Here is a 23,846-nt window from a genome sequence, read left to right as displayed (position 1 = left end):
AGGAAGTTCCTGCTTTTGACAGAGAGCTTGCAAAAGGGGTGTGCAATATTTTGGTGTCACTGATCACAACACCTAACAAAACTATACAAGTTTGCATGCTATACCCTCAGCCAAGCTCTTTTTAAGCACATTTCAGCCGAGGCTTAACAGGCCTAACCACTGAGCTACGTTTTCACACCTAATCATAATCACCTTCATTGGTGCCTTTTTCCCAGCTGCGAGCAGGGGGATTCCAGGACTGTGATCATTTTACCATCCAAAAATTCCCAAGAGAGTAAACTTTAATAGAAGAAGGTCACAGCTTATGATCTTTCATCACAGAAGGGAAGAAAGGCCGGATGACAGAGTACAGCCAATAACAGAATTTTCCTTCCTTAGCCTGAAATACATTCTTTGCCTTAACCTCCACTGTGCCCCTGAACCCCTCCTTGCCTCAACACCCTGCCTTGCAAAAAGGGGATAATAATATTTTGCTTTTGTTACTTTTAGGAAGATGGAAGAAGACAGACCAGAGGAGTTCAACCCTGTGCTGCCAAGGACTAGGGGTTACTCCAGAGGCTGCCCAACTAAGTGGGCTGGAAGGACAGTCCACAGTGGAGGAGGGAAGGGGGAAATTTTATAAAGCACAGCACCAATTCCAGCCTACAGCAAAGTAACGACAGTGACAAAGCTCTCAGCAATCTCCTTCTCCTGACATGGAAGGAAATGCACCACCACACACACAGAGAAAAGGGCATAAAATAATCTAGAAATTGAGGGGCAAAGGGAAAAAACACTCCTTCCTTTCTTTGGGAAGTCAGTGATGGTAGCTGCAGGCCATGGAAAAACAAAGAGGCTGTTAAAGGAAAAGCCAGTAATGGCAAGATGACAATTTGCAACAGTTTCCAGAGCCTGCAGGGATGATGTTTTTTGTTAGGTGATGCACAGGAACAAGGAGACGATGACAGAGGCAGAAAAAAAAATATCATCCTGCTCTTCAGCTATCCTTCAGCTATTCCAGTGCAAGAGTCAAAGCAATTACTTCCACAGCTTCACCAACCTTTGCACCTCTCTGTTAATGTGTCAGACTTTGTTACATTAATTGTACCTTATTTTGCCCTGGGGAGGAAAATAAAAAGTGATTTGTTTAGAGAATAAACAAGAATACACTTTCATTTCCCTCTTTTACTCTTCAGCTTTCTGTTCTACTGCTTGTGTTCTATTCTCTGATCATACGTTCTCCTGCAGGTGACATGTCCTACTCCAAGGCAAGAGGGGGAAGACTGAGGATTTTGTAGAGGAAATAAGAGTGTAGGAAGTGGAGGATGGACTTTATCCTGACTAGGCATTGCTGAGGGCTGGTATAGTAGAAGAAAATGGGTGACCCCATGAGGTAGGTAGAGGATCTGGAGGTGATGGAGAGGCATGGGGTTCCTGCAGCCCTACGGCTGGCTGGGTTACTGCTCACTACCCAAGTTGGGAGGTGGTTCTGGTGGGTGAGAAAGGTATGTGAGATCAGCAAAACCATGGGAATTGTGGCAGCTCTAAACTATAGTAACTCTTGCTGTTAGTCATGCGCATCGTATTTTAGCAGAGAACAAAATTGCTGTCTGCAGTAGATGAGTGCTGTGGGAACAGCTTGGTTTTAGCCGCTCCAGTAGTGCAGGGCGGGAAAGCAGAAGATGGAAGGAAAAGGCTGGAAAGGCCTCAAGGACTGATACATTTTAAAATGTACGAAGCCACTGAGTGGAATCTCTGGCACTTATATCCACTCATCAGTGATAATTTCCATCCTGTTTGTAAGGATGATTTCAGGCTCCCTGTGATGTCTGTGCTACAGGGGCTGCCTCCGGTATCTTGGGCATTCTTGGACAGGTCTGTTAGCCATCCCATGCCTCAGTTTCCTCATGTTGGATAGGAATCTTGATTCTTCTTTTAGAATGTGTTTTGGCATCATCTACTACAATAGTAGCGAAGATAATAAATATTGCCCTGTTGCTATGGGGTGTATGGAGGTAAGAGGGTACATGGAGTAGGACATGTCACCTGCAGGAGAACGTATGATCAGAGAATAGAACACAAGCAGTAGAACAGAAAGCTGAAGAGTAAAAGAGGGAAATGAAAGTGTATTCTTGTTTATTCTCTAAACAAATCACTTTTTATTTTCCTCCCCAGGGCAAAATAAGGTACAATTAATGTAACAAAGTCTGACACATTAACAGAGAGGTGCAAAGGTTGGTGAAGCTGTGGAAGTGGCAGCCCTCAGCAATGCCTAGTCAGGATAAAGTCCATCCTCCACTTCCTACACTCTTATTTCCTCTACAAAATCCTCAGTCTTCCCCCTCTTGCCTTCAAGTACAGCAATGCTCTCAGCTCTAGATGTTCCCAAGAGACTGAACTGAACCATCCTCTTCCTCCTCCCTGCCCTTTCTGCAAACTCAAGTCTTTCTCACAGTACCAGTTCTAATGCTTAAGCTTTACAGGTGTGAACACTCAGGCAAAAGCAAATTTTACACTCAGCCACTCAAATATTTGTGGGCTACAAATTTCCAACCGTACAGCTATCCATCTGCAAACAGTATGTTCAAATATGCTGTTCCAAATTCACGCTGCCATGGTCACATATGGGGAAGTGCAGCATCGCCAGCTGATGTATGTAGCGAGTTGCCACAACATGAATTGCAAACAGCTTTAAGGAGTTGTTCAATTAACAACTTCAGGCCAAGAATTACAGACTGACAAGTTTGCTGTTCAATGTGGGTGCTGAATAAATATATGAATTTTGCAATTTCTTTGCAAAGAAAAAAGGAAATAAAAGCTTAGAATAAATTCTGGGCTATAATTATTTTCTTTCTCCCTCCCACATCTTCTCTCCTGTCCCCTGTTGAGACACATAATTTGTGGTTTTGTCCCTCCACCCTTCCAGAGTTCTCCCAAACTCCTGAAATGAGTTTCTCGCTGAACCTCTACAACACAATTTCATTTGGAGAATGTCACAGAGACTGAACTGAGCCATCTGGTTCCTAAGAGAAAAAGAAAATTATTTCTTTTATGCTTCTGCCTATGGTTTATGGGTCGCCAAATTGAGATTATTCAGGCACAAAAGCATTTAAGGATTTGTTATTTTTAGAAGAACAAACACAGATTTCTTTTTTAGGATAATTAACAAGCTAATATTAAAACAAACAAACAAAAGGAACAACCAAAGTCCAGCTGCAAGCTTCAATACAGATGGAGATGTTCCTCCAAGAACGACAGTCCATACTCAGAAATCCTCTTGATGCTGTTCCTCTGGAAGGAAAGACAGGAGCTGCTGAATCCACACCATGGGTGCAGTGTGGGACTGACCATGCTCATTGCCTGCAGCCAGATGGGCTTGAAGCATCACTGGATATGGTGAAACCTGTGCCACCCCTGCTAGCTGCATTCTTCTGCTTCTCTGCTAGAGGGGAGGAACTCAAGTGCAACAAATACAACCACATAGAACTTTGATAGTGTGTCCAGGGACCCTCATCCTGGAGAGGATCATGCATGCTATGGACTAAAAAATATGGCCCAGTTGCTGTCGTAGTAAGGTTACAATCTATACAGCACCTCTGCTCTTCACTAACAGGTAGGCTCATCCTCCTCCCCTAAGTATCAAGGTGCAAGGGACCAAAGCAGGTGCATTCAAGTGCAAGGGACCAAAGCAGAATGGGGAAGATAAGAGCTCATAGATTTGGGGTTTCTCTTCTAGCACAGTCAGGATTTTTCATCTAATACCTTATTTCTCCATTGGGAAAAGGAGAATAAGTCCCTAGTGTTTGTGTCTCTTGATCCGCAGCCAGTGCCACCACTGGGTTCCCCAGTGAAAGCTCTGGGTGACGTCATCCTCAGTTAAAAGACAAGGTCTTTAAAAGCCAGAACCACTCTCCAAAGCCAGGACAAATAGCCATTGTCGTTTGGCTCAGTGGGAGCAGGGAGACACTGCATCACCCACGTAGGGAGCTGGAAAGCCACTGCTGGGATTAACAAAAACATTTCCCACAGCACCCACATTTTCTTCGAGGGCACCCACGAGCGACTGCCCCACAGCAGCCCTTGGGATAAGGCAAAGGCTGGCCCTAAGGCTCAGCCGCTGCAGCCGGACGCGCAGCTGGGAGACGGCGTTTTCTGTTCATGTTTCCCAAAAGCATATTTAACGTGCTGGAAAGCTTCATTCTTCACAACAGAGCCAGAAACGAGAGCAAAGGGCTGAGGCGTGCTCCTGCTCAGAGCTCCTCCTGGACACGATCACAGCTGTCAAGAAGCATCAGAGCAGGAGGGCATCGAGGCCGGGGGCATCTCACAACGTGCCCCTTCACGGGGAGAGGGCAGCCCTGGCAGGCGAGCCCGCGGGTCTGCTATGCTCCGAGATGCACTGCCACATTTCTAGTGCCTGGAAAGTCACTCTCACAAGCAAGGAGAATCCCAATTCAGCATCCAAATAGTAGAAAGGATGGAAAAAAGAAAAAAAAAAAAAAGACACAGGAGAGAAAAAGGCGGTTGTAAAGAACAAAGCAGAGCAGTGATCAGCTTTACTGAGCGATTCCCTCCAACAGAGCGAGGACGGGTAATAAACTGTAAATAAACAGCACAACATGCCATCTATAACCAGTGTTCATAATGAAGAGACAGACACTCGCACACAAGCATGTGCACACACGTGAAGGCAGCAGCACACAGAGACACCTGGGGACAGAACCCAGCTCCATCCATAAATATAAAGTATATTTGCAAATATAGAAAAGTGGGAGTAAAATCAGAATCTGGCCCAGAAAGGACATGGTACTCAGGTGAACACAAAAGGGTTTTTTTGTTGAGACTGACATGTTCTATCTAGTGAAAAAATTACAAATTAAAACAGTACTTCAAATGTAAAGATGAGTCTCCAACAAATTTCTAGAGGCTAGAAGTTCTGCCGAAAATTACTAATAGATCTCTTCATGCAATATCATAGCTTGAAAACCTTCAGCAAAGATTAAGGATGGAAAAAGTATTTCATGAAATTCAAAATGCTCTAATGCTGCTTTGAAAAGCAGTAACTTTCTTACAGCCGTATGAAAACACTCATGGCTAGGCTAGTCAAGCTCATACACTTCAATTAGCACTTTGTTCACTCCTTAATGACTAATAAATAGTAATTAATGAGTTCCACTCCATGTATTACCTCCTTCCCCTCTCATTATTATTATTTATACGTTATGCCCATTAAAACCAGCTAACTAAGCACTTGTAAAGCGCATCCCTTCTTCAGCTGATCAGTGGAAAGTAGTGAAATATAAATATGTATTAGCACCCTAATCGAAACACAGATGATAGTGATGCTCATATCCAGGAAAAGGCCATTTCAGAGGGATTATGCAGCAGCTGTATGAACCACAAGATCACTGCTGTTGTATGGATGTGTAATGTACTTTACAAAGGACCTATATGTTATTCTGCATCTTTTCCTTGCACATCTTGCCTGGGGCAGGCTCTGTGCTGCAGGCAAGAGACTGCATCCGAGTCTGCAGTGAGGCACAGCAGTGAGTTGGTGCTTGTTGGCGTTACCTGCAGGCTCCTGCCCTGATGAGCTGGCTCAATGTCTGCTCCAGAGTCCCAAAGCCAACCCAGACATAGAACACATATATCCAGATTTGATACTATTACAGTGGCAGTGTGAAAGCTTTCGTGCCATTAAACCTGCCCCACTGATCTCTTTATCACTTTATACTACAGCCACACTAACAAAAAGATGACAAAGTCACATTATCTGTGTAATTCGCATTTTCCCTCACCAGCACTTGTACAGCATCCAGATCCCAAAAGCCTGCAGAAGGAAGGGGAGGGGACCCTCCACCCAAAAATAGCCCTTTGCAACTTGGATTCCTGCATCTGCAGAGGAGAAACAATCAAGAAGTGCAATAGGAGATTATGTGACTTTTCTCTTCAAGTATGTCACCAAGGAAGAGTCTTGCCTCATTCCCTCTGCTCAGTGGAAGGAGGTGGCTCTGTCTTCCCCTGTGCGGGGAAGGTCACCACGAATATCTGTGAGAACCAGCCTAGAGCCCAGATGTGGAGCTCAGAGCTTGCCAGCCTGAAGACCACACTGGGTCAGGCTGGCAGAAGCAATCCAAAGATCGTAGCCCTGCTCCTAAAAACAAACCCATCCTTTCCTTCTTGAAAGAAATGCAGTTCCTTGCTTCTACCTTTTCATTTGCCCACATTTGAAGTGTGGTCATAATTCAAGTACCATGTTCTCCATTCAGTGGATGTACCTGCACCATCTGGTCTTCTGCCCCCAGCTCCCTGCCTTGCAAGAAGGCATTTAGAAGCAAGACAGGTAGGACATGTCCTTTAAGAGTGTCATTTCCGTGCCCCCTAATAATGATAATGAAGTCCCTGGTGCACAGAGTAAGGCTGTCATCTAGTGGCAAGCAGGAAGCCTGCAATTAAATCTCTCATTAAGGAGAACCAAATGTGCAATACTGTGAAACTCTGCAAACTTTTCACCATCTCCACCCCTCTCCTCTCCCTGGTGACCTGTTCATGGGAAAGACAGCAATTCCTTTTGGCATCACTTCTACAAAGAAAAGTAATTTTTTAGTACTACCTGGTCCTGAAAAAGTAGACTCCTCTCCAAGGTTTTCCATGTCCTTGAAACCAAGAGGCATTTCTCCTTAGGTTGGAAACAAGCAGAGACATTATCCTGTGGGTCTCCCCTTCGAAAAGACCAGTTGCCACCCACAGCTTTAAGATGTATTCCACCCTTGGGGGAGGGACAAACCGTCCCAATCTAGCCGTGAGCATCCTAGCTCAATTACTTGTAACACAGCCCAAATGAGGGAAGGAAATATGAAACTTTTCCTCATTACAACTCCTGCTCACCCTACGGGCATTGGTGAAATCATTGAATTAGTACCTTGTGCTGCACCTAAGCACACTAACAACTCCTCACTTGCCTGCAGTGCTCATTTAGCAAGCCTTGGTGCTTCCAAATTTGCAGCAATTGCTTTAGTGGCTGCCAGCCTTCTTGCCTTAACTACAAGAAGTAGTTCAATGTCCTCTCTTATTTTATATAGTTAGATATGCCTAGAAGCATCCCCAAAATTATCACCCTACCTTTCCAGGTTATACAGAGGTTAGATTATAACCACAGGAGTCAACAGGTGCTAGGAACAGAGAGATGCACATTTCAGGGTATCATACAACTGATTTTATTTAATTATATCTTTTTAAAAAATAAATCTTACAAGCTCCATAGAACATCTGTGAGAGTGAGACCGAGGAGCAGGTCTAATAGCCCAGAGATCTAGCTCTGGCCCTTGGCAGGAAAGGGGAGACCTGGCTTGAGAACACAGCGGGAAAAACTCAGAAGACAAATGATGCCATTAGCACGGCAGAGCAGGCAGCTCCACTGGAGCGTGGTACCAGCTGAACCCACAGAGAGAAGCGCTAAGGCCCTACACTGTCAAAGGCCCCTTTCAATGCCTTCATAGTAGAAAGGTTTCATCTCGGATACCAAAGCAGCAATACCACAGAAGTGACTCCAGCCACCTTTGCCAGACACATAGGAGAGGGCTTGCAAAATGTGCTGCCAGCACAGGGGGAGGAGATGGGAGTGCCTTCAAGAGAAGCGTTAGTTTCCATGGTTTGTGATCACCAAAAAGAAACTGGGTGCTCAGAGACCTTCGGCATAGGCTGATGATGGATTTGGGAGTGAGAGCACCCAATGGCTGCACAGCACAGCCAAGCTTCCTTGGAGCTGATGAGCTCTCTGCAGACACAAGCAAGAAATTATGAAGCTCTCTGAAAGGAAGAGGCTGATTTTTGAATGACTCTTAATAACCTCTCCCTGCTTTTTTACTGTCATTCAGAGCTGTGATTATAGCAGTGCGGCCTGGAATAAGGCAACACTGACATGAAGTTGCTGGAGAAGATGCCAAGCACCTGAACATCTACAGGACATGAGGTAACTCAGTACCTCCAGTAATCGGGCCCTAAATCACATTTATGTATGAGGAGCTGTGATCCTGCCATGCAGCCCCAAAGACTTGCCGATTTACAATGTTCCTACCAACTGCACCCAGTCTGGTGGGATGCAGGAGATTACCACCAGCTTCATTTCAGACTGAGAAACCAAGCAGAGGGGACTCCAGCCAAAAGAAACAACTTCACTTCTCCACAATGTACATTAACCACAAAACCATTTAAAGAAAAAGGAGACAAACACACGGACCACAACCTCTGTAGAGGGTGAGCTGGAGGCATGATGACAGATCAGGGAGGTCTGCAAAACAAGCACTGGCACCAGAAGGTAACTACCACAAAAGGCGATGACCTTAAAGGCAGCAGTGATTGAGGGCAGCAGGAGTGTCTCCCACTTCCCCAGGAGACAAGTCTTCTCTCAGAAAGCTGCACAGAAAAGATAATCGTTTTAAGGAAAACACGCCCTATTCTTGAAAAAGTTCCAGAATTCCTTTTGTTGACAATTTCTCAAAAGAAAGACTAAAGCTAGTGTTTGGCTGGGGTGTTTTTTAAATATTTTTTTTCAAAATTAAAAAAAAATAAGTCAATTGGGTTAGTTTTTTTCCCCTCAGAACAATGGTCATCCCCATAAAAGTCTCATCGCTTCGTTACTCCAACACAGAACACAGGACAGCAGTTTTGACCAGAACCAAAGCCATCAGCCTTTTGTGTTCCTTTTGCTCTGCCACACACCATCTGGACACACTCTCTCCAGTGCCTGCAGCCCCACGCCGTGATCTTCAGCACCCCTGGGGAACGAGGGCATTTTGCAAGAAATGTGGTGGATTAGGTGCAGTTTGGGCGATTTTCCTTTTGGGGTTTCTGTAGACTAAGTATAGCTGAGACAGTGTGAACAGCTGCCGTATCACCCTGCACACACATGAGCAAATGGGTTAATAGTGACCTATGGCAGTGCAGAAGAGAGGGATGTTAATGAGAATGGTTGCAATCTTCATAGCAATAAATCCCAGAGAAATGGAGGAGCAGGCAGAGAAATGAAACAATCTTCCTGCTTCTCAGGAGCCAATTCCTCCCTGCAATCTGAACGCGTTTTGCTTCTCTGACCCTGCCACCCCTTTTCCCCATCAGTGAAGGTTTTCTCACATCATCCAATCTGGAGGCAACCCAACAGCTTTGGGGTCAAGTGTCACCTTCACTTTGCTTTACACAAACAAAAATTCAATGTGCATGAGCTCCACCAGCCCCCCACCCCACCCCGGCAGATCCTCTTGCATTTAGGTCCAGTGATTGATGGCAGCCAGAGTCAGTCGATATTTTTGAACCTCCACAGTGGATGAATGAAGCCTGCTGCTCTGAGGCATCCACGACCAACAGCCAATGCACTCAGCACAGACACATATCACAAAGTTAGGCCTTCTCAAGGATGGTCAAAAATTTTCCAGCAGCATAAATTATTATTTTTTTCCTTAATATAGCAAATTGTTTTCCCCAGAAAGAAGATATCTACCACCCATGAGCAAAAAGTTATTTTCATTGGAAAGAAAAACAAAATATCAAACTCATATTCAGACTCGTGAAAGAAATGAAAAAAGAAGTGAACCACTTCCGTGGAAAATACCAACCAAGCTGTATCTACCCCCATCTTCCACTGTCATTTTCTGTTGGAAAAGCGAATTTCCATCCAGCTCTAGTCATTTTGTCCCTGTCAGGTCAAATTGGATCAGTTCAATGAGCGCCACTTTTATTTCCAGTCATGTTCGAAACAGATAAATCAGGCCAGACATCAATGGAAAAATCCCAATCAAGTGAGCGTCTAAGAAGAAAAGTGTATGTTATTGCAGGGCAGTAGCATTTGAACAGATTAACAGGTTTCTTGCTTCTTACGCAAAGCGGTGGATGTTTCTTTATTGAAGTGAGAGCAGTGGGGCGTCTTATTAGCCTTAGGGGGAGAGATCTTTAGCTCTCCACCATGGCAATGAGCAGCAACAAATTCAGGAACAGTTTTCCAGCCCCACTGCTGGGCACAACTCAGTGAATCATCAGATCTTTACAGAGGAGCAAATCCCACTTAGCCCTGTTCTCATACCACTTGGGACAATCCTGTGCTGCTCCTGAACTTTACAGGACATCTTGGAGTCCATGAACCATGATCAGAGCAAGGACCAGTGCAGTCCCAACCCGCCTGGCAGAACCCAGCGTTTCTACCAGTCACCATATGCTTTTCTACAGAGCCAGGAACAAACCCAAGGAATAATGGCAGCAACACACCAAAACAGGTACTTAATTTCAGCTATCTGTATAGGTGGCTGATCAACAGGGCATTACACAACCTTAAGCAACACGTCATCGGAAGACATGTAACTTTCACACTAACCCTTGACTGAACTAGGGGAAGCTGGTCAGTCCCAACAGAAGTCCTCCAAAAGGCACTAGAGATCATCTACCTGCAGCCATGCATCTGTCCTTCAGTAAAGCAAGGATAACACTACAAGTTGCACAGGAGGGCTGCGTGGTCCCACAGCACTTCACACAAAACACAAGGCCATCTGACCTACAACATGACTCCGACCCATCAGGAGCCACAAGAGACTGCCATGATACGAGCAACAACTGCAGTACATTGGCCTCCGCCACACCTGAGCAATCCCTGCAGTTATTCCATCACAGGTTGGGATAGAGCAGGCTCAAGCAATTCTCAGACTGTACCTCTCCCTACAGAAGCACACTGCTCGTTATGGAGCGAGGTCCCTGTGGCTCTGCATGTGAGAGGGACGATGAGGGGAACAAGAACTGGTTCCACTTGATGACTGACGTTTTCTTATCAAATATCCTCCTGTCCCTATGGACTGAAAAAAAAAAAAAACATACAGCAAAAAGAGCTCATTTCCAGTCAAGACAATACAGACTCAGTCTGCAGAACTCAATAACATCCAACACCACAGACTGAAAAGCTCCATAAAGAAACTCTTTCCAATCTCTTCCAGGCATCACTGAACCAGCTAGCCCACAAGGCCACAGTGCTCCGGTGTATCACCCCCCCATGTACACACCCAGCACTAAAAACACACATTTCCTAACCCAATGTGACTTCAGAGGGCCGAGCTACATGCTATTTCTGGAAACACGCCTTGAGCAACACTTTCATTAATCTACAGCTGTTCGAGCAAATTATTAAGGCTACAAAGCTACAGATCTTTTCCCTTTAAATCAGACATAATGGTAAGTGAATATTTCTTGTGGGCTTTGAAAGTCTGCTCCTGGAGCAGGAAATGTGTAACAGCCACTCCAAATACATTTTTATGGTTGGATTTTAAATATAAGTAAAAACTATGGACACCCTACGCACAACAGAACTGGAGCATCAGTCTCAGACACTCAGCAGATTGTCTTCTCTGTACTTCTACACTTAATAAACACTGGCTGTAAAGCACTCCAGACAGGTCTAAATCCAACGTCCAGAGTCTTCCCTTAGACCAAACATGCTGATGTTCATATCCATGAGATGATGCACTAACAAGCCCTCTGTTTTGGGGCTGGTTTATATCATACATTTTTCTTTTCCAGGCACAGCAGAAAGTCTCCTCAGGTCAAAACCTATCCCTTACTACATTTTAATGTAGCACTTGACACAATGGAGACTTAATTTGTTTGAAATTTCTGAGCATCTCAACTACTAAGAGAATGAGCTAGAGATTCCTTCACAGTGGCATCAGACTCTCTACAGAGCTGGTAAGAAGTGACACCGAGCAAACCCAGGAAACCACCTCAAAAGCAGAAAGCCTCTAACGTCTCATCTAAGGGCAACCACCAGTTCCTGGAGAATAAGAGAGTCCTGATGTTCTGCAGTTCACCCTAACTATAAAGAATCCTGCATCACCCCAAGGTGTCCTAGGAGCTGAACATCAAAGCCTTGTTCTGGTAAACCTCATACCACCTGCCTCAGAGAGCTGGAAGGATAGGAATCTCCAGGAGTTCAAGGTCTGCAAGTCCATCCTGAAGATCCTTCAGTCCTTCTACCTCTGCTGCAACCTCACCTGCTACCCACGTAACCCAAGTCTTGTTTTTCACTCTCTGTGTTTCAGTCCTCCTTCCAACTGTATCACAACCACCCCCAGCCTAATCGCTCTTTCTTTCCCTGCTTCACACCCAATTCTTGCCTGCCTGGGGTGACTTTAATCTCTCCCACGCGATGTCACACACAGGCAGTAATCCTTGCTCTCCCGTATCAAACGCTGTGTGTGTAATCCTCCTTTCCACATTTCTAAGGAACTGCAATCTCCCTCCTGCACCCCTGCCTTTCCCCCTCCTCCCACAGTCACACGCAGTCACAGATGCCAGTGCTGAAGGGCTTGGAGAGACTGGCATAGCTCTCTCAGAGGGACACATGGGATGCCTCCCCTTTCCAGCACACTTGCCACAGTTCACTACAAGCCCATGGATATGTTTAGCTCATGCTAAATTCACTGTCAACCTCTCCCAAAAAAGCTGAGGCTCCCTATAAACTGCATTTGCTAAAAAAAAAAAAAGTCTTCATTTCTTCATTTTCTTCATTTTAAAAACACCATAACCATTTTGTTACTGTCCCAGACTGACTGCTGGGTCACTGCCACTCTGCAGAAGCCATTCCAGCTGCTCCCCTTTGCCATTAGCAGTACCTGGGAGCTACATGGCACCAACAGGATTTCTGCAGGGATAGGTATGTTTTCTCATCTTTTATTCTTTTTGTCCCTTGCTGCTTATTCCATCAGAAGTTTTTCCTCGATATGCCATTTCAGTTCAGCAAGCTGCATACCATCTCAGACCACTGATCAATTCAGCTCTTCTGCAGTACCTCTCACACAGGGGCTGGAGACGCATTGTGGGACACCCACTGGGGGCTGACATGACTTTGATGATGTGGATACAGCTCTTTCCCTGCTCTTTTGCAAGCCCAGTTGACTAATGAAGGATATTACATTCTCAGCAAGTGTTTTGTGCTTTCTGTTTCCTATCTGATCCAACTGATTGCTGCTTAACGAACTGGATGAAAAATATGCCAATGGAGACCTTGATCTAAGCTTCACTGAATTTAGTGAAGTCATATCAGCAGAGATTTTGGCCAATAGCTAGCAAATATCCTAATAGTCCAGAAAAATAAGGTATTTACTCTGATTCCAGCTATACTAGCTTAAATCCAGATTGTTTCCACTGGATTAATTCTGTAAGGTGGAAGGGGGGAAAAAAATGCTCTTAGTGTTTCCTATAGTCACTTTCAATCAGACAGGGAAGAACATGTGTCCCTTCTCACTAAGGATGCTATTCTCATAACCTTACTAACCCTTTAAGTTCTGCAGTGTCACTGGTTATGGTGTGGGCAAACACATCTGAGTCCTCAAGCCTTGCCATGTTGCCAGTGGAAGAACATTCTGTTGCCACCATCACTCTGATTATCTGACATATCGCTGAACAGGGCCAACAGGCTGCAAGATAAAGGAGAGGTCTGAACCTAAGGCTCCTGACATCAACAAGAGCTATTCTCTTGCTTTGCCAGTTCAAGAACATCTCTCCCACTTTACCCTTTTTGACTGAAACAAGATGCAGGAGGCCAAGGAGAACCCATATAACTTCTGTTCAAATTACCACCTCCCACCGGGGCTCAAAACTATGCATTTCCCCAGTCCTACAGTGCAAACAATTTAGGCTTCTAGTAACAGCTCGCATTGCTCGTCTCTAACCCTCCTGTTTGAGTGACCTGCTTGCCCCAGGAGTTAACCAGCAAGCTACCGATAGAGGCCAACATCGGTATCATCCCATCAAATTAGTTCCAGTTCCTTCAGATAAGCTTTCATTGCTACACTATTGTGACATGTGAGCACAGAGACAAGGTTGGTAAGATCAAGCCAAGATCTCAATCAAGTTCAAGACTCTTGCCACTTATTTTTCCCCCTAGATAACCACAAAGACCAAATGTTTTCAGAAGAACCTTGCTGAAGGAGCAGGATCTTTCTTCACAAATGGTCTTTTCACACTTGATTAAGAGCATTGTACAACACCTGGATGCTCTGAAAAAGAAAAACAAGTAGCAATTAGATGTTAATGAAACCCTTTAAGATGAGAGGGAATGAAGATGCAAGCAGAATCCCCTCACAGGTACATACCACACAACAGGCAATCATGAATACAGCCTTCTTAGATATAATGGCTTTCTATTACTCCTCCCTCCCCACTTGCTGGCTGCTGGTGGTGGGAAGATTGGCTAGAAGATTCCTCTGTAGCCCAGGTAGAGCTCAGCCAATTTTTCATTATCCTGCATTTTCACCCTTGAGTCCTTCAGAATTGCAAATCAGAGCCACAACCCTTACATCTAAGGATGTATTCAGTTTTTAAAAAAAAACAAAACGAAACAAAACCCCAAAAAGCTGACTAGAAGGATTATTAGCACAGCCAGCTTGTACCACCGGGGGCTGAATCGATCCATACACCTGAGGAATCAAAGATCAACTCCAGGACGCTGACTGCCGCTTTAATTGTTCTTCTTTTACTCCTCCATCTGCCTGTCCCCCCTTCACTGTGCTGAAAACTGAACTAAACGTATAGCAAAAAGGAAAATTAAAATTCAAAATGACTTCCCGGTCCCAGCACTAGTTTCATCACTGCAAGGTTGAGGGTGTAAAACTGCAGCCTGATTCTTCTCTCCATGATTTTACAAGCTGTGTCCAATGCACTTTGTACCCCTCTCTCAGCATCAGTGGTTCCGCTGTCCCTCTCCCAAGGGAACCACCTCACAATCACCCAACTATTACTTAAAAGCAAGAATTCACATGTGGTACCAGGCACATCCAGCTTGCTCCCCAAGCAGAACACTAAGGGTAGAAGGACTCCAAACACATTCCCTTCCTGCAATGTGGCCCATTAATACAGCAAACAGGATTAACAGTCCTGCAGTGTCTCCCAGGTTTGTCTGAAGCCTTGGTGTACCCACTCCCAGAATTGCTCTGATCCAACCCTCAATCACAGCTGCCTAGAAACTCCCCCTCTTCCTGCTGGGTGAGAGAGGGTTTAAGGCAGCATTTTCTTCAGTGAAGCAAAAGACACCATTTACTTTTTTTCTGATAGGATCAGTATCTGCTAATGAGGTACCATTGTTTCAGATGAGTTCTGCCAGCCTCTTGAAATGTTATTTTGATCCCTCCTGAGCCTGTACATGCAGCTCTAAAATTGCATGCATGTCTAAACAGAATTCAGATTTGTCCACCTCTGAAAAAAAGGGGTTGCCAGCCTTCCTCAGTGCATCACCTTTTTTCAAATCTAATTTCTCTTTCTAGTATATTTCTCAAAAGCCTGACACATCCTCTGCGTGCCCCTAATAGACAGCCACTTTATATGTCCTGGGGAAATGTTCTTCCAATTTCCCGAAGTATAGTCATCAGCAGAGATGTTCTCTAAAACACATCAGACAGGCACAACATACTGTCCACCGTGCTTTTATGAATTACAGTCTCACTGGGGAATGATACTTAATGCATTTCATTCCACGAGGACAGCTGGACCACGAATAAGCAGCCCCAGCTAAATTACCAATATGATTAGTAAAAGGGTATTAATATTTAAAGTGCCTGTTAGCACTACCCGCGTAGGAAGGAACCCAGTTAATATAAGGATTGTAAAAGTGGTTCAGGAGAAGACTACTCATAGCTAAATATCATCAGACAACTCAAAGGATGAAGTAGGCCTCAAGCAGCAGAGTATTATAGTTAGTTGTAAGTTATCCTAAGTGGCTAAATTGGGATTATGTCTAAAAGTTTGTCTTTAGCTCAATTTTTTCACAGGGAACTGGGGGGGGGGGGGGGGAAGAAATCTTGTTAGCACTACCCGCGTAGGAAGGAACCCAGTTAATATAAGGATTGTAAAAGTGGTTCAGGAGAAGACTACTCATAGCTAAATATCATCAGACAACTCAAAGGATGAAGTAGGCCTCAAGCAGCAGAGTATTATAGTTAGTTGTAAGTTATCCTAAGTGGCTAAATTGGGATTATGTCTAAAAGTTTGTCTTTAGCTCAATTTTTTCACAGGGAACGGGGGGGGGGGCGGGGAAGAAATCCTACACTCTTAAAATGGAAAAAAAAAAAAATACCGCATTAGTTGTCAGTGCAAGGAGAACTAGCATTTAGCAAATACTCATTTTTCTTCTTCCTCACACAGATGCAATGAGACCATACAGGAAAATATAAGTCGATCCAGCCTTCCCCTACCTGTCCCTGTCCAGCCTTGTCCTCCAGGCTGTACTCATAAAACCGTCATCCTCTCCACCCTCCTGCAAAAACTCTGGCACAACCTGGAAGGCCTAAAAAATTTTTAAATCTTAAGATTCCTGTGGCCACGCTCAGGGACTGCATATGCAAGCTTGAGTAAGTGTCTCATTAACTTTCTTGCTACTCCAGAGGGAAGCATAAAGTGAAACAAGTCACATGCCTGCTCGAACCCTATCTTGGCCATTATTCAGATATCAGGTTATCTTTTATATATTATTTATGTACCATTAATATTTACTAGTGATGGGTAGAAATAAATTACCTGCTGTCTACATCTATCTGCCTATGTTAAACCATCCCCTTGCCCTTTGGCAGTGAGGGATGTTTCCATGCTGCTACTGCAATTCATCAGCCCCCCAGTGATTTTCTCAGCCCACATTCCCTACACGCCCTGACGAGCGATATCTGCACGGGGCTCCTGCTTTTCTTGGAGTCATCTTTTGGGGCTCTCAGGAAGGTGCAGGTCACACATAGCACAAGCAGAACCATGAGCCCACTCAAATACCTCGAGGCAGGCTGTTGTTAGTTTCCCGCATCTTTTGTTCAAAGCCCACGGAAGATGCTGAGGAGTCCTAATCCGAGGATAGAAACCCATGTACACACCCCGCAGAAAACAGTTCAAATATCTGCCAGTCTTGGCCTTGACTCTGGCCACAGCCTGGTGTTTTATAACTGTTCTCTGCAACAAGCGCCAGGACTAAGTCTCCCTCCATCAGGAAGAATATAATCATAATTAGGGATTTATTATTAACTCCCTCCAATGCAACTGGAGTTTCAGCCTTGGGCAGAAGCTGCAACACCCAGGACTAAAGACCTCACTGCTAGTCTGAGCTCCCCTGAGCCCCTAAATGATTGCATTCAGCTACATACCACCTTACAGACCCCCAAGCAACACAGCACTTACTGCCTACTGACAGCTAAAATCCTACTTGGTAGCCAGTGGCAAGCTCTGATGGGCTCTGTCCCACGCAAAGCTACTGCTTAAAGCCATGCACGTGGCTCTCTGCTTTATTACAACTTCTAAACTTTGCTAAGTTTTGAAGAGCACATCGAAACCTATATGTCATAACTCAGAAGGAGCCATCAAAAGCTAGCCAGAAAGAAGAGCAGAGGGGTTTTGTTTGCTTAATTAAAACTGGCTTCATAATGAAAATTATCATGGTTCATATCAAATAGCAATTAAGAAAGCAGGATGTGACTGCTGGCTTTGCTCAAAACATGAGCTAAGCCTTTTCTGGACTCCAGCAAATCCAAATAATGATGAGTTAGCCCAGTATGGAGTTAGCAGCTCAGCGTTGTCAGTCTAATTTTATCCCAAATCTCACCATATTTACATTTTTCTCTTTCTCTAGTTTTGCAAAATAAATTAAAATCTTGAAAACGTGACCCAAGTGCATAGAAAAGTTGTAAAATTATTTTTAAAACTAAAAGATAAAGAAAGTTTTGTGGGTGTTTGTTTTTTTTTTTTTTAAATCCCTTCAGTTTTAATTCTGTCCCTTGAGTTCCTAATGCTCCAACCATGAGTTTTGAGCAGGCAGCCCAGGAGATGATGACAGACAGAGAGACTGAGAAGGGCAGGAGCCTGGCACTCCCTATTAACTCCGTTAGCACAGGTTTCAGCCTAAGCCAAAGTAATCGCCAACACCACTCTGAAGCCCCCAGAACTAAGCCGATTTACACCAGGTAAAATCCAGCCATGGGTGCTTACGTACCTGTCCACACAATTACACATCCCTCTGCTCAGCCTCTCTGAAAGGACCAACTGGTGATGTCCACCACCTGGAAACAATGCCCTCAGTGATCCATTTGGCATGGCTCAATACGTGATCTGTTCAATACATGATCCACTCAATATAGCCTGAGAGGCATTTACTGAATTCACTCGACTCTGTAAGCTGTGCTGGGAGCACTCTATTTTCCATTACAAGACTCTGTCTTTTGTTTCTTAAACCTCCACCAAATCTGAGTGGATTGGGATGACATTTTTCATGTTTCCCTCAGGCTATACATACACTTACACATATATATCTGTGTATATATATACACATTTGGAGGAAGGGTGAGATTTCATATGAAGCAGTTCAGCTGTTCCTGAGGCTAGCGATGGGAGGGCTGAGTCCAACCACGTCATACACGTGTCCTTCTCACCCCAAACAGCTCCCGTCTCCTGTTCTCCTGACAAATCCCCAACTTCAATTTTCCACTAACATATGGTGGGTTGCTTCACTCTCCAATTGTCACATATTGCAGTGCAGCACTTTGGACACGGCCCATGCAGAGAATTCTCCCAAACTCGATAATTTATTGGATAGTCATAATTTAGTAGTGCAATTGAGATCTTAATTTTGATCAGCATCTGAAAACAGAAAATTCTCTGAATCTGGATGTCATTCCCCATGATCCAGCTGTAATGTGAAAGTGTTACAGCTGGGGCATGATATCGGTGACAGACCACAGATCCCTGTAAAAGATGGGAAGGAAGAAAGGACAGCAGAGAGGGGTAAAACCCTTTGCTAAAACATTATTTGAGCTACCATAGGTTTGGGTAGTCTAGGACACACAAGGAGATCTCAAAGGAGATGGAAAACCCCATAGTCTCATCATCGCCTATAAAGAAGCCAATAATGGATGCAAATTCTGCTTCCATGCAGCATGATCACCCATGTGCCTCCAACAACAGCACTTCTCTTCTGCTACAGGAACACTATTCAATTTCTGCTCAATAACAAGAAATTACTGTCACTTAAAAATAAATAGCTGGTGGAGGTGAGAAGGGCAGCTGTGGAGAGGCAGATAGAATGAAAAAAATGTAAAAAACTTCACAACAGTGAGGAATCTGAAAAAACATAAATAATGCTTCCAAAAAAAAATCATCATTATAGCTGATGGAATCAAAGCAACCCTCTCCTCCACAGTATCAGTCATTGACCCAAGGTGCACATTCATCTAACAGTCTGGTCTTTTGCAGGCTGGGAAGAGGAAACCAATTACTTCCACAGCCACCTCACGCGTGTCACGGGAGGATCCCCACCGGGAGTCGGATCGTGTTCACAATTCTTTGGGAAAGGGCCCCGTTTGACATGCAATTATATGCCTGAAAGGGTGGAGGTGTTCTGCTAATGATGTTCTCCTGCCAGAAACTTTGCATCTTTCACTGAGGGACATACACCAAGAAGATGAGAATCCAAATGCTGCCCCTGTTAATTCAATCGACTTCAGAAAGTTTAAACAAGCATTTAAAAATCTTTTCCAGGGCATCACAACTTCCCTCCTTTTCCTTTCATGCAGTCTCTGGGACAAGTGGCAGCACCTCCAACTGTTACTTTCCTTACGTGAAACTGCAGCCCAAGCGAAAAAGCAGTTGTTCCCACCTCGCTCCTCTCTGCTGCCATCAGGACCCACCCCGTCTCCGTGCACACACAGGCAGAACAGAGCAGACTTCAGGCACGGATATTGAAAAGAGATAAGATGAATTGCATAAAGAACTAGAAAAAGCAGGCAATGGCTTTTGACGTGATTAGACTGGAAATCAAAATCTTGGGCTTTCAAACGTCCTGGGTGCAAAAGCATTTGCTTCCATGGGAGAGCCAGGAGCTGGACCTGCCACAGGGAGGCAACTCAAGGGTAAAAGCAAGCAGTTAAAGTTCAACCCTCTTCCACTTCGGGACCAGTAAAGCTTATCCCCATGTCTACTACAGAGTGCAACACAGGAGGGCACATTTTCCCCCCCTACTGCTGCATCAATGGCCACATGGTGCCTGGCCATCTCCTCCAGCCTCGTCATCCTGTGTTTCTGCACTCTTTGATGGTGCCCATCCCAGAACACACAGGGGTTTGGGCCACCACACCTTTAGTGGCATGGGGTTGTCCCCTCCTCTTCTCCCCTTCCCCCCCCACCTTGTGGTGGGGCCTTCCGAGCTCTGTGACACACACGGGTGCTAGGTGACAACCAGCACGAGGTGTGGCTCTGAGCGCCCACTGCCTCCAGGACAGCAGGGAAGGTGCCATCGCCATCACTTCTCGCTCACGCAGGTGAGTGGGGTCCACTACACCCAGGGAGGGAGAGAAGGGTCCTGGGAAGCCCCCAGCAAGGCCACCCTGAGACCCCTTATGCCCTCTTCATCCTCTCAACACGCAGCCTACCTCATACAAGCCTGACTGATTTTTGCTCTACACAGGTACAGACCCACAAAAGGTTTATGTTAAATAGCAGCCTGCAAACAACCTCAAGACCCAGAGACCCTGGGTGAAGCACAAGGCTGTAAGAGAGGCTGGGTATTTAAAAAGGGTCCATCAGTGTCTCACAAGCAGCAGTTGTGCAGGACTGATTTCCAATCCCAGCAACAGCTCTCATGTTCTCAGAGATCCCCGATACCTGGCAGCAGTGGTCTAAGCTGACCAGGAGTGGAAAACTTACTGATATCAGGAGAAAGACAACCTAATTCAGGGAGCAATTTGGGGGACGAAGTGTGTTGGGGAAAGATAGGGACAGCTCCTTTGTGACTACTTACACTAAGGTCTGTGAGATTTAGGCACTTATCTGGGGCCTGGAAGACAAAGCTGGACTCTACCACCAAGTAACAGGCAAAGAATAAACCAGCTTACAAATGCAGGCATTTGTTAGTGAGACAGTCTAACTGAAACTTCCATTTCAAAAAGGTTCAGAAGCTTCGGATGCCTCATTCTTTTGCATCTAACAATCATTCGTTCATCCCAGAGCCTCACCTCCATCCCTCCTTTACCCTGCCTCAGATCCCAAGCCACCCGTGCCCTGATCCTGTCTGCATCCCACGTGTTCTCTGTCTATATCTGCGTGGTCAACATGGTTGTCCCATGGTGGAGAAAAACCTGTGGCTGGTGCCCCTTGCTCTGGTGGAGACAGTGTGCATGGGACATGAGTGTGTGTCCAGCACGTGCAGACGATCGTTAGCTCCTTCCATGCCAACTTCTTTTCTCCACAGCAGCAAGATGTCAGGGGTAGAGGAAGCTTTCCGCAAATTTGCAGTATACGGTGACACATCTGCCAGTGGCAATGAAATGACGGGGAAAAACTTCTCCAAGATGTGCAAAGAGTGTGGGGTGATGGATGGGAAAGCTGTGACCAGCACTGATGTTGACATCGTATTCAACAAAGTCAAGTGAGTGTTGCAGGGAGGCACGGTGGGGAGGGAGTCAGGAGGAGGGAATAGCAGGAGGTTGACAGGCTCTAGTAGGGTTTCCCATCCCACTGCCACCCAGTGGTAACTTTCCTCTTGGTCTCCCATCACCACAGGACCAAGGGTGCCCGCACCATCACCTTTGCTGAGTTCCAGCAGGCTATGAAGGAGCTCTGCAGCAAGCGCTTCAAAGGCAAATCACCTGAGGAAGCGCTGCAGGCTGTGTATGGCCTCATCGAGGGGAAGGAGCCTGGCAGCGCGGGCACCACAGTGAGTATGGGTTCCCTCACCTGCTGTGCACCTTGAGCTGCCACGGGACCATTCCTTCCTGCTGTAGGAACATGGGCTGTGCTCAAATGGAGGGAAAAGCTTGTTTGTGAGGCGCGTCCTAACGCTGGTTGCCTCTTTTTGTCCCCCTTTCTTGCAGAAAGCCACCAAGGTTGGTGGGGTTGATAGGCTGACAGACACTAGTAAATACACTGGCAGCCACAAAGAGCGTTTCGATGCAAGCGGCAAAGGGAAAGGTCTTGCTGGCCGCCAGGATCTGACAGACAACAGCGGCTACGTTGGAGCCTACAAGGGAGCTGGCACATATGACCAGACGCACTAGGAGTAAAACTGCTTAAGGAAACAAGGACTTTTCCCCTATAACATAGGAGGAGAAGCAAATAAATCTCTCTTGCAAGCAGTCTTCTGTGTCTGTGCATCTCAAATCTCACAGGGTGGGAATGCATGGGGTGGGCACTGGATGGCTCTAAAGAGTGGTGCAGGTTCCCCATCTGACCATGCTTTGATTACTGTGTGGTAGGGTTAAATCTAAGCCCACGTTCACCTTCAGGAGGAAATTCTATGGGCCAGCTCATTCACTGCCATCACACTGCCTTGTATTTCCAATCAAGTGAACAGTAGGCTAATCTCTAAATAGTCACTCATTATTTCTATTCTCCCCTCACACACACTACACTGTTGGCTGTGATTTTTGGCCTGGGGAGCAGTGTGTGCATGGTTTTGTGTATCTACACTGGGTTACATTTGAGTTGATGGTTTCTGGTGGCAGACAGCCCACCAGTGATACCTGACCCACCTTGAAGAGCACTCTTACAAGGAACAGGATACAACACAGTGGACAGGGAAGGGGTACCAGTAACACCAGTTCCTGTCTTTTTGCTTTCGTCTTCTCCCAGGTTAAACCCTCTCACCCATTCCTAGCACTTGGCATGGTCACTCATTACTGTTTCCCCAGGCTCCAGGATGCTGGCAGCTGGAGAAGTGTTTGCGAGCCTGAGGAAAGCAAATATAGAAGCCTCCTTTGCTAGAGGCACACACGCCCAGGCTGCACACAGTACAGTGCAGAAGTGATTAATGAAGTTCATTATTGAGTCTTGGTGTCTTGATTTCAGGAGCCACAGTAACACACAAAAACCATAAAAGATATCAAGTCCCAGCAGACATTACATTAGAAAAAAAAAATAATCCAGCAGTGAGAAAATCATGTCAAATACTCAGAAACTGAGAGATGCAAAGAACGATCATAGAAGGCAACTTCATCCTAACTGAAATTTCAATAAAATGCTCAAATACTCAGAGAAAAGTCACAAACTTGAATATTCAGGGCAAATAATCAACAGGTAAAGCAAGAAGTGTGGCCGTGGCCACTTTTCTGTATCATAGCTATCTAAAGCTTCACCACTTCAAAAATCTATGGACTTACTGGGAATTGTCAGGATTTACCAGTCTCATGATATCATACTATAAGGAAATATATCCCAGTGAATAGAAGAGAAACAGAACACACATGTTCTCAATACAGTCTCCGATATGCCAGTGGAAAGAAGTTTCTGAGAGAAGAAAAGGATGTCTACACAGAAGAGAGCAGAACTAAGTTTATGCTCTTCTTTGTTTTTACTTCACTTTGTTAGCCTCTATCTCGCTGGCATCGCACGCAGTCAGATGAAAAAAAATGATTTTGCTTAACAACTCTGTACCTCCCCAGGCCTTCAATCAAGGGCTGCGAGGGATGACATCAGATCAGACTGAAAAAGCTAGTAAGTGCTCAGGTAAAGTCAAAGAAGGTCAAATGTACCACTTGATACTTCTCAGGTCAACCAAAACACACAACAAAATGAAAGGTTGGAAATAATTAGTGCTTCGCTCTCTTGGTTTCAAAAATGGAATAAAGAAGAGCATCTGCATGTACGTTCCGCCTTTAGGGAAATTCAAAATTTGTCTCAGGTGCAACAGGGTCTCTGCTCCAAGGGGTCATCCCACACCACCATTCCATGTAAGTCTTCCTACCTGCCCACCGTGAGACAACAACTGCTCCAGTTCCACATCTCCCTGCCATGTGCAGTCTATACAGCACTCCTCCCCTGGGGCCAGGCTCCCTCGTCTTTATTCCATTTCCATCAGAAATACTAATTATTAACCACAT

General features: G+C 45.2%; 2 protein-coding genes across 5 annotated transcripts in view; one reads left to right on the top strand and one right to left on the bottom strand.

Moving 5' to 3' along the window:
- The window catches only part of GRIP2 (glutamate receptor interacting protein 2), a 288,332-nt gene that overhangs the window by 197,709 nt on the left and 66,777 nt on the right, over nt 1-23,846 (bottom strand). The window lies entirely within an intron of this gene.
- LOC106890799 (tubulin polymerization-promoting protein family member 2-like) lies at nt 20,226-22,071 on the top strand. 3 transcript variants are annotated; one of them, XM_014946832.1, is made up of 4 exons: nt 20,226-20,291; nt 21,221-21,397; nt 21,532-21,685; nt 21,843-22,071. In XM_014946832.1, exons 2-4 carry the CDS (start codon nt 21,228-21,230, stop codon nt 22,023-22,025), a joined length of 507 nt encoding a protein of 168 aa, XP_014802318.1. In that variant the 5' UTR covers nt 20,226-20,291; nt 21,221-21,227; the 3' UTR covers nt 22,026-22,071. The 3 variants fall into 3 exon arrangements, with proteins under 3 accessions (XP_014802318.1, XP_014802320.1, XP_014802319.1); XM_014946834.1 differs by having other exon boundaries at nt 20,252-20,291; nt 21,224-21,397; XM_014946833.1 differs by lacking the exon at nt 20,226-20,291 and adding an exon at nt 20,318-20,437.

The sequence above is a fragment of the Calidris pugnax genome, unplaced genomic scaffold, assembly GCF_001431845.1.
Source record: "Calidris pugnax isolate Ruff unplaced genomic scaffold, ASM143184v1 scaffold81, whole genome shotgun sequence".
NCBI lineage: Eukaryota > Metazoa > Chordata > Aves > Charadriiformes > Scolopacidae > Calidris > Calidris pugnax.
The sequence above is the reverse complement of the archived record's forward strand: the minus strand, read 5'-3'. Positions and strand labels throughout refer to the sequence as shown.

Excerpts from the sequence above, each read along its gene's own strand:
- LOC106890799 (XM_014946832.1), top strand. The coding sequence starts at position 21,228 with ATGTCAGGGGTAGAGGAAGCTTTCCGCAAATTTGCAGTATACGGTGAC. Across the intron at positions 21,398-21,531 it reads ATCGTATTCAACAAAGTCAA|GACCAAGGGTGCCCGCACCA; the intron begins GTGAGTGTTGCA and ends CCATCACCACAG. Across the intron at positions 21,686-21,842 it reads CTGGCAGCGCGGGCACCACA|AAAGCCACCAAGGTTGGTGG; the intron begins GTGAGTATGGGT and ends CCTTTCTTGCAG.